Source organism: Podarcis filfolensis (genome assembly GCF_964270895.1).
Source record: "Podarcis filfolensis genome assembly, chromosome: 3".
In the NCBI taxonomy this organism is placed as follows: Eukaryota; Metazoa; Chordata; class Lepidosauria; order Squamata; family Lacertidae; genus Podarcis; species Podarcis filfolensis.
The window spans coordinates 76,731,733-76,741,625 of NC_139606.1; the positions used below are offsets into that span (position 1 = coordinate 76,731,733).

Sequence of the window (9,893 nt, forward strand, 5' to 3'; positions counted from 1 at the left end):
CACTGCTGCTTTAGATGCAACCCAATGTGTGTATTTTATTTGGCTGGCTAATGTTAAGTAATGTTAAATAAGCAGAAAAATATTTCATAAAGCAATTATGTATGGACACAGCTGGGTCAAATCAATGATAAAGAATTCTGAAGGGAAACAAGTACATAATGTTGACTGCATGGTCTGAATATTTCCTGGAGAACAAAGTTGTTTAGTATGTAATTCTGTCACTTAAAAAAAATACAGCAAAGTTGTGCATCCTGTAAAATTTGGACAAGGTGCTTGGCAAAAAATATAAAAAAAAATTCAGCCATGGCTTCCTATAAGCTTTGGAATACAAAGCCCTATTACTTGTAAAGAAATAGTCAAGCTGGAAAAGACCACCATAAATATTTTCTCTTACATTTTCGTTCTCTTAAAAAGAAAAAAATCAGACTGCCTGACATTTCTGCCTATATTAAAAAGAACCAGGAATGGCTTCAAAACAATTTAAAATTGTAAGTAAAACACTTCTGTATGATAAATTTTATATTTGACTTCCTTTAGCAATGTTTTATTTTGAAATGTTTTAAGGTGTGTGTGTGTGTTGTATAAGGTATATATAATATGCTGTATTATATGTACATTCTGTAGTTGACCTCTTTTGTAACATTTTATTTTGAAATCTTTAAGATAATATTTTAGTTTCCTGTTAAGTACGGTATGTTGCTTTGAATGCATACTTTATATTTCTTCAGCTGTAAAAAGTTTTGAGATTTTTTTCTTAAAAATATAAATTGTATAGAAATTAAATGAATATATTATTATATAATAATAATTTAGTAGTGAGGTCCTAATGAGTTAATAGGAAAATGATTCTATGAACCTCTGAGTTGTGCCCCCCCATAATACATTTTTCTTCTTAGTTATATTTTTCGAGGTTGATTACAATAAAACTGCATTTAAAATGATTTAGGATTTCAAAATGATTATTTTGCTTTGTTATTTTACTTGGTGTAAGATCCAAAGAACCAAAGACAAAATAAAGTTAATAAGAGCTATCTGAAACAGTCCTGGGCACTGTACAAAACATGCTGAAATTTGTCACTATCCCTTTGACATTTGAATGAGCACACATACACATGGGAGGGCAGGTACGTCTTTTAATGCCTTAGCTTTGGGTTTTTCAAAAATGAGCACAGGGTTTTTTTATGTTGTAGTAATACATCTTTTATATGTACAATGCTGCAACTGTATATATAAATGACATTAATGATACTTTTTATAACTCAACATGGTGTATTTATAAAATGAATTTATCAAAATACACTTTGCACTAGATAATAAATAAAGTCCAGCCAAACCAACCCACTCAAAGTTAAAATTAACTTTGGTCGGTTCAAATGTGGTATACAGTTCATGAGTTCTATGCTTACTCCTTTACCCTGCTCTTCCCCCCCAGTGATGCTCATATTTTGGGCTAAGGAAACACTTGTTTTTCCAGCTGAAATTTCTCATTCCACATCATCTTCAGCCAAGCACTGTGCACTTACAATTCTCTGTAAAAGAAAATATTTGAATCATCTTAGAGTAATAAGACTCTCTCTCGTCAGGTGAATTACAGAATGAGTTGCAACCTGCAAAATTAAATTTATATTCTCCCTCTTCTGTGAAAATCAACATTAGTAAGAAAGCAGCAGGTAAACAGCAAGTGCAGCAAGGATCCAATAAGCTTCCTAATCAAAATACAGTATTTATAAAAATGAAATTGTGCAGTATTTGGCCAAGCGAACATCAACCAAACTTGATGCACCTGGGATCCAGTAATTAAACTTGCATCTATTGCTGCTGTTAATATTTTACTCCGCTTGCTTTAGCTAGCTTGAAATTAACTAAATGAAACAAATACCAAGAAATCTTGGTTATGCAGATTTCTTATGTTCAGCCAGAATGAAAACACTGAAAAAGCCCTGTAGCAGTTATAGTGTGGCCCATTTTCTAAATTCTGATTGCAGCTGCAAGCTCTTAAGAACCCCAGGTCTGATTTGTTTTTAACTCAAGTTTTAGATCTGTCAGAAATGTCTGACGAGCAACAGGCTGTGGGTGAAATCCAGAGGTGTCCATTTGCCAGTGGAAGCAACATCCAGCCATTCTATGGGAGTCCACTTCCTGTCCTCTGCAACCGAGTGCTGCCTAAAATATGCTCACGAATGTTGGGGGACCCTCCAAAGTAGGTTGGGGGCATGGGGAAGAAAGAGAAAGCCTGCTTGCATGGCAGCTAATGTTACCCAGTGGTTTCCAACACAGGTACTCATGCGCAAATAAGGGTTTTTACTGCTCCTCATGGTGCCGCAACCACTTTTGGAACTCTTCTCTTTTAGGAATATCTTGTTCAATTCATACTTCCAGATATGCTCACCTGAACAATATGGTTTGAACTAACCTCCTGAATAGATGGGGCTGTCAAAATGGTATACGGAAAGTTCTATAGTGAGGAATCCATCTCTGCCCTTTATACCACCCGTTGTCAGCACTAGTTATCAGTTGGCACTGACAATTAAAGCAAGATTGTACCACAGAACAGGGGTAACAAACAAGGTGGCCTCCAGGAAGTTGGACTATAACTGTCATCAGCCCCAACCAGAATAGCAAATGGTCAGATATGATGTGGCATGAAGTTAAGGGCAAGCTCTGAACGCCAGTCATTTAGGATTTGGGAGCTGGGTGGACAGCTGCATCATGAACCAACTGAAGATTACAGACAATCCTCAAAAGCAGCCTTTCACAGAACACATTATCAGAGGACATCTTGGGAGCTAGGAATATATAAAACTGCTAGATCATCTTTTCCCTTTAATTCTGAGTTATATGTGAGTTTGTTCAGACACAGTAAACCCTTCTTATTAAAGGGAAGCAAATAATTGCTCTTGCACATTGGAAATCTGCTTCAACCCTTTCAACAGGGTTGCATCAAATTGTGTTGTTCCACAGAAGGCTCACTGATTCAATGAAAGCTTCTGTGAATGGAAAGCAGGAGGTAACTAATTCCCCCGCCTCCCTCTGCAACCCCCTTCCACGCTGCCCAGGAGATGGCCTGAAGGCAAAACGAGGCCAATAACTTGCTGAAGCTAAGCAGGTCTGGGTCTGGTCAGTGGCTGGATAGGAGACTGCCTGGGAACCACATGTGTGCCATCTTGGATTTCATAATGGAAGAAAGGCAGGATAGAAAATAAATTGCCTCCTCCTTCCATTCACAGAAGCATCAAAAGAGTTAACAGAAACACACTTCTGGATATAACCCAGAGTAGCTGCATATAGTAGGAATGAATATTACGGGGTTTGAGAGCTACAGTTGTTCTGACAAGCAGTCCTTGGTCTCAAGGACAGCAAGCAAGCAGGCAGTAGGCACAATTGCCAGAAACGCTGCTTGCATGAGCTGCTTGAGAAGTCAGAATTGAGCCATAATATGAGAAAGGCAAAAACACCACCAGGTGCCTGCTTCTGTTCCCACTGGACTGATCCCTAGGGCCTTTTAACACCAATTGCTTTGTGGGATGCTAGTTCCTGCTCAAGTGGAGCTGTTTTGTTTCAAGTGCCCATTGTATCTTCTGAGCTGCTTTGAGGACTAGAGTTAAAAATGGGATGTATTTGCACTAAATGAAACAAAACAGAGCCACCACTTGCTCAATTCCAGTTAGAATACCTCCCTGATTTTAAAGTCAAGTCTACTAATGTGATGAATTAGGCAATTGTCTCAGTATCAGCAAAACCACCAAAAACTATTTGTAAAGTTGCAACACTGAGCACACTTTCCTGGGAGCAGCAATGCTGTTAAAAATCAGTGGGAACAAACATGCACAGGAGCAGGCAAACAATGTTGATTGCGACTACTCCTATTTCAAAATACGAAAAGGAGTGCATAAAACAGCTTTCCATACCTGGCTAATTGTGGGGAGTTTAGTGAGAAGCATCTGGAACACTGGTGGCGGAAGCGTCTGCTGCAGAACTTGTAGTAACTGCTGCGGTTGTCCACACACAGCAATGGCATTTGTCAAGTGATCAACACCCTTTTCATATTCTCCTGTAAAATATGAAGCATGTTAAATTGGCAATCATTAGCTTTGCACTTTTAGGCTTCATTTGTCACTCATCTTCAGTTAATAGCAAATCTTACTGTATATCCAAGGGAATTTAAGTCAATTTACCAACACTTTATTCCCAGATGCCATTTTGAAATAGAAAATAAAATAGAAATAATTCCTAACTACCCTTCAGATGATATTTGGGTTGCTTGGATGGCTTAGTATCCCAGAACTGAGAAGGATTTCTGGTCAAGGTACTCATTACAACTAGAATATTTTTTTCAAGTAAATGGAGGACAGTAAACCTCCATTTGCTGACTGATAACGAAATACATTATTGACTTGAGACTTTGAGAAAGGCAGAAATGCCCAATTTGACACCATTTCACTGAGTGTCATCTTTTTAAGATAGGGTGGTTGTGATGATAATGTAATCATGGTAGGAAATTTCTGACTTTTAACAAAGCAATTTTAAATATGACTGGTATTTGGCAGCCTGGATCAGGGCAGCCAATATGGCAATGTTGCTCAAGATGTTACTGACTCCAATGCCCATCATCCCTGACCACTGGCTGTGCTTACACGAGTTGCAGTCCACACATCTGGCCAATACGTTGGTGATTCCCGGTCTGGATAGGGTACTAAATCTGTACAGTGGTATCTCTGGTTGCGGATGGGATCCATTCCGGAGCTCCGGTTGGATCCTGAGGTTTCCGCAACCGGAGGGACCACTTCTGCGCATGCAGGCGGCATGGTAGACCACTTCTGCGCATGTGGTGAAACCAAGAAAAATACTTCTGGGTTTGCCACATATGTATCCTGAAGGATACGTAACCGGAGGTGAATATAAGTAGAGGTTCCACTGTACAGTGGTAACTCAGGTTACATACACTTCAGGTTACAGACTCCGCTAACCCAGAAATAGTGCTTCAGCTTAAGAATTTTGCTTCAGGATGAGAACAGAAATTGTGCTCCGCCAACGCGGCGGCAGCAGGAGGCCCCATTAGCTAAAGTGGTGCTTCAGGTTAAGAACAGTTTCAGGTTAAGAACGGACCTCTGGAACGAATTAAGTACTTAACCCGAGGTACCACTGTATTAGATTTATATGACATGACAGTTCAGATGTGCTATCTTGTTAAATAATGGCTGTATCCGGATGATGATATCTAGGCTTATTAAGCTGAAATATAAACAAATCTCACTGCCTTGCACATAGCCACTTCACATGCATATAAACCAGGAAGCCCTCAGTTAACTATTGTTCCCCATTATGTCCCATTTCAAAAATTAACATTATTTGAACTGTATTATCTTTTACTCCCCCATTCCCCCACATTTGTAAAAATTTCAACAACCTTGTGCTAGCAGTTCCTCGCCCAACTGTATCTCTTCAAGGAAGAACTTTTGAACAGCTTCAGCATCTTTTAGATCAGGTAACTGTAACAATGACATTTATGCAATCAGCCGTTTATGTCACAACATCCCGTTCCTCACATATGCTTTTAAATACAGTACTTAAGAGCATTCTAGTAGGGGTTTTTTAAAGTTAGGTTTTTAAACATTGGCAAGATGCCTGAACTCCTGAGATCACCTCCACATCAGCATTTGTTACAGAACTGAGCCACACTCTGTGAAACTTCTTTCCATGGAAATAATTAATTTAGACATATATCCATGGAAGGGGGACTATGGAAAGTGCTGTCCCCAGCCCCTCAACACTCCCCCCCTCCAAAAAGCAGTCTTCTGAGGGTCAGTAATTCTCCTGAATTGCCTATGATTTGGGGAGCAAGGGCGACTGCCAGAAAACACGAAATACACTTTTGGTGAGTGGTGCAGGAAATTATCTGGATTCAAGTTGACTAACATAGATCAAAAAAGCTGTTAGTAGAGACAGCAACCATTTTACGTGTCCAATTATTGCACAATCACGCACATGCTTGTCGCTGCCAACCCGGAAGTGCCTCCAAAATGGGGTGGAATGGGGCAGGCTTATGTGTGCTTTGTTGATGCGTGTGCGGGTCAGGAACAGAACCCTTGTGCAAAATGGTCACTGCCTGTACGATCATTTCAAGCCAAAATCCAATTTGAAATGAATTCTGTAGGCCATGTATAATGTACCACAACTAAAACTGAACTCAAGACAACAAGGTATCAATACCTTTGAAAGTCCTGCTCTTTCTTTGGCGAGTTTCTGCTTCTTCCGTCCTATAAATTAAACACATCACACATTTTCAGTGTCTATATTTTGGTAATCTACTGAAAAAAGGATATATTGATCTTTGAATCACAATACTATTTGCACTCCAAACTGACGTGGGGGGAAGAACAATACTTGGACATTTCGAATCTACAAAGGCCTGTATATAGAGAATTATTTATAAGAACTTACGCAAAATTACATCTTATACTGCCTGGAAACACACTTCCTAGGATAAAACTATTTCCCTGAGCTCACTGCAGGCTCTATACAGCAGGAGGACCACTGCTACCAGGAGTGGAGGTAACATTTTAATAACTGTGAGAAGCCCTACCACCTAGTGGCATAATTAAATACAATGTTGCCTTGAAGCACACTTCTGGGGTGGGGGAGCTAGTCTGCCTCAATTTGTCACATGCCCTATAAGAATAGTGACAGAATGGCAGGAATACTGAACAGCTACAGAGAAACAGTTAACATATCAAATGTCCCAACATCACTTGACTGCCCCATCACCCAGAGACAAGTTAACTGCTTCCTATTGCATTATCATGTTCTACTGCAAACCATACTGGAAGAAAATGTTATCAAGAAGTGAAGACAAAGCACAAAATATTTACATTGTTTGTATAAATCCCTGAAAAAATTCAGCACAGAAAAGCTACCAGCTCAATTCTGAGAACATGTTTCACAATTTGGCACTTAAAACAGTTTCTGTGAGCGTGTGTTTTAAGGAAGAATGATCACGTTAAAGAATGCGAGTTTTTTATTGAAGAGGTGAAATAATGCAGAAGTACGAGAGAACGTTCTGCATTTTGGATAACTCTACATTTTTCTCTTGCATCCATCCTTATCCTGGAAGTTATAACAGCAACAGTACCAGGAGGGTTTGAGAATGCGTAACAGTATAGTAAGTCCCTAAGAAGTCAGGTTAACTTTACAAAATTTGCTCTCCCACTCCCTGTGAGTCTACTTCCTCCATCTGGGCTCGTTGGAGGCTTCATCGCTTTTCAGGGGGTACTTGTGTAATAGGGGACTTTGAACTCTCTAGGATTCTAAATCACATGGGAAGTCTACATGAGTAGAAAAGGCTGCATATGTTCACTTTGCAACACCTGAAAGGTGACAAACCCAATCACAGTGTGAGAGGGATGAACATGGGACAAAATAACCTAGGTGGTCTTTAGTCATTTTTCCACGCAGGAGGAAAAATCTCAACAGCTTGATTAAGATATTTAAGTTTTTGGAAACCTGTGCAAAACAAAGTATCAAAAATGCAACAAGCTTCCGCACTCCCAGGGACCCTTCTCAAAACACGTGGCAGGAAACACGATATACATCACCATGCATTTCCACCGCAGAATGCCAATCCCAAATTCCAGGAGGATTCATGCAGCAGTGAGCATGTGTTTGCTGCGCACACACACACACACACACACACACACAAGGTTTCTGCGTGCATCCAGTAAAAGACACACACTAGGTGGGTCCTAACACCGTGTGAAGCGATCCTCATCCAAACACTTGCAGCTTGTGGCCTTTGAAATGAAGGCGAGCCTGGCGATGCAAGGGAGCAAGGGGAAGAAGGTCGCCCACGCCAGAGGCATGCCCAGTTGGGAGGCCTGGTTTTGCTTTGTCCTCGGGGCCACCGCAAAATCCCCGCGCCCGCTCATGGCGAAGGAACCGCAGCCTCGGAAGCAGCGGGGCTTCTCCGGAGGGCCACCCTCCCAGGCCCGGCCGCCAATGGAGCGGGGGGCGGGGAGGGGGGCAGGTCGGAGGGGCGACCCAGGGCCGGCTCCGCGCGGAGTGGGGAAGCGGCTGCACGGGGCGGCGGGCGGCCAAGAGCGACTCACGTTCCCGCAGCCGGTTCTTGAAGTTGGGGTCGCTCCTCCTCTTGCGGTCGAAGTAGATGCAGTAGCCGATGAAGAGAGCCCCGCAGAGGCCCGCGGCGATGGCGCTGCTCTTTCCCCCCATCATCCTGCCTGCCGAGCCCGCCTCGTACTTCACAGCCACCTTGGAGCCAGCAGAAGAGGAAGACCCCGCCCACCGCAGCTCCTCTCGCTCACACACACACGCTCGCTTCGGCGGGCGGATTGCGTCATCAGCCAGCGACCGCCAGCCGAGCGCATGGGCAGGAAATCGAGCCGTTTCCCAGCGGCACTGCGCACGCGCGCATCGCTTTCCGCCGGAGCGCGGCGCATGCGTGGTGGGTTCGCGCGGGACTCTTCCTCCCTCCCGCCCCCTAAAACTATGTGGAAGGAGACACGTCTGTTTTAGCGTCCCCGGGAGTCCGTTTACTCTAAGCGTGTCCCAGGCTAACCTCTGCGTAAGGGTGTCGCGGGCTCGCTGCATTTAACCGCCGCAGAGGCTCTTACGTTGCAGGCATTAAAATGGTAGGATATAGCACTAGCAAATCTTGTGGGATCAGCACTGCTGCAGTTTCCATGTAGTATGTTTGATGGTTGGTACAGAGAATTCCCCAGTAGTTTCCTGTGCTAGATTAGAAGTCTAGCAGGTCGTCTTCAAAGAAACAGATGGCCTAATCAAAGTTTACTTACATTAGACAAATACCTCTTAAATTTTGTTAATCAACACTCATTTTCCCTATAACCTGTCACTGAACTGACCAAAATCACAAATAAATTGTTTGCATGATGTCTCAGCCAGCTTTGGTGGCAACCTGGCAGTCAGTTTGGGTTCATAAACCAAGTCTATCAAAGAAGTCTGTTCAGTTACACAACCCACAAAAGTCCATGATTAGCATGGCCAGATTTCTCCTGACTGGATGCTACATGGACCTTTTTGGGATACCTGCTGCAAAGATAATGATATAAATAAAAAAAACCTGCTCCTTTTCCCTTGCAGGGTACCCAAGAGCCCATATAAAGTCCTTTTGTAGGTTCTCTATAGGTAGGAGAAAATAACACAGCGCAACCAGAGAATATTGAGAAGCAAAGCAGCTAGTAAGCCTGATCTTTATTAACTGTTGCAACAGGATGCTCCCCCACACACAGGAGAGAGGAGGACCCCGAGCCATACGCGCAAGCCCTTATATAGACATTTTTAATTTGCCACCCTGGAGTCCAAGACCACCCCCAGATACATCAGAAATCTGAGTACATTGTTTATCTCCTGTCTGGCAAGTTACCTGATTTCATTATCTGGGTTTTGGCCACTCTTTTGTTATTAAAACTACTTAATTTCTGAATCTAGGTCACAGGCTCACACCCTGTTCTTATCTTGAATGTGCCCTTAAGACAGGATTTGTGAGGAAAGAGACAATGGGGAGGTTTCCCACTTTGACCTTGCAGAGAAATATGAGGTCAATTTGTTCAGGACCTTTTTTGTGCGGGTTTCAGACGTGGTTTATATATATAGTTATGAACATTTTTTTTATATATATATATGACCTTAAAATTCTTATAACAACAACAATACAACAGGTACAGTTGCAAGTTTGAAATACAGGAATGAAGTAATATGCATTCTCTTTAAAAGTATTTTCATCAATTGGTTCAAATACGGGAAATCTTTTTTTAAAAAAATCTCCAGAAGCAGGAACATTTAAACTTGGACATGGAGATGCAATTTGATAATGTGGTGATTTTCAGCTTAAAAGTATTGTTATGAGTTTTGGGGGGTGG

At 42.0% G+C, this 9,893-nt stretch overlaps 1 protein-coding gene across 1 annotated transcript; it reads right to left on the reverse strand.

Moving 5' to 3' along the window:
* Window positions 1–1,113: 1,113 nt before the first annotated feature.
* On the reverse strand, window positions 1,114–8,358 carry TOMM20 (translocase of outer mitochondrial membrane 20). The gene is made up of 5 exons (XM_083606136.1): window positions 8,103–8,358; window positions 6,211–6,257; window positions 5,408–5,489; window positions 3,909–4,051; window positions 1,114–1,529 (listed from the first exon to the last, which is right to left on the reverse strand). The coding sequence occupies exons 1-5, from the start codon at window positions 8,224–8,226 to the stop codon at window positions 1,485–1,487; spliced, it is 441 nt and encodes a 146-aa protein (XP_083462262.1). The 5' UTR covers window positions 8,227–8,358; the 3' UTR covers window positions 1,114–1,484.
* Between the last annotated feature and the right edge of the window lie 1,535 nt (window positions 8,359–9,893).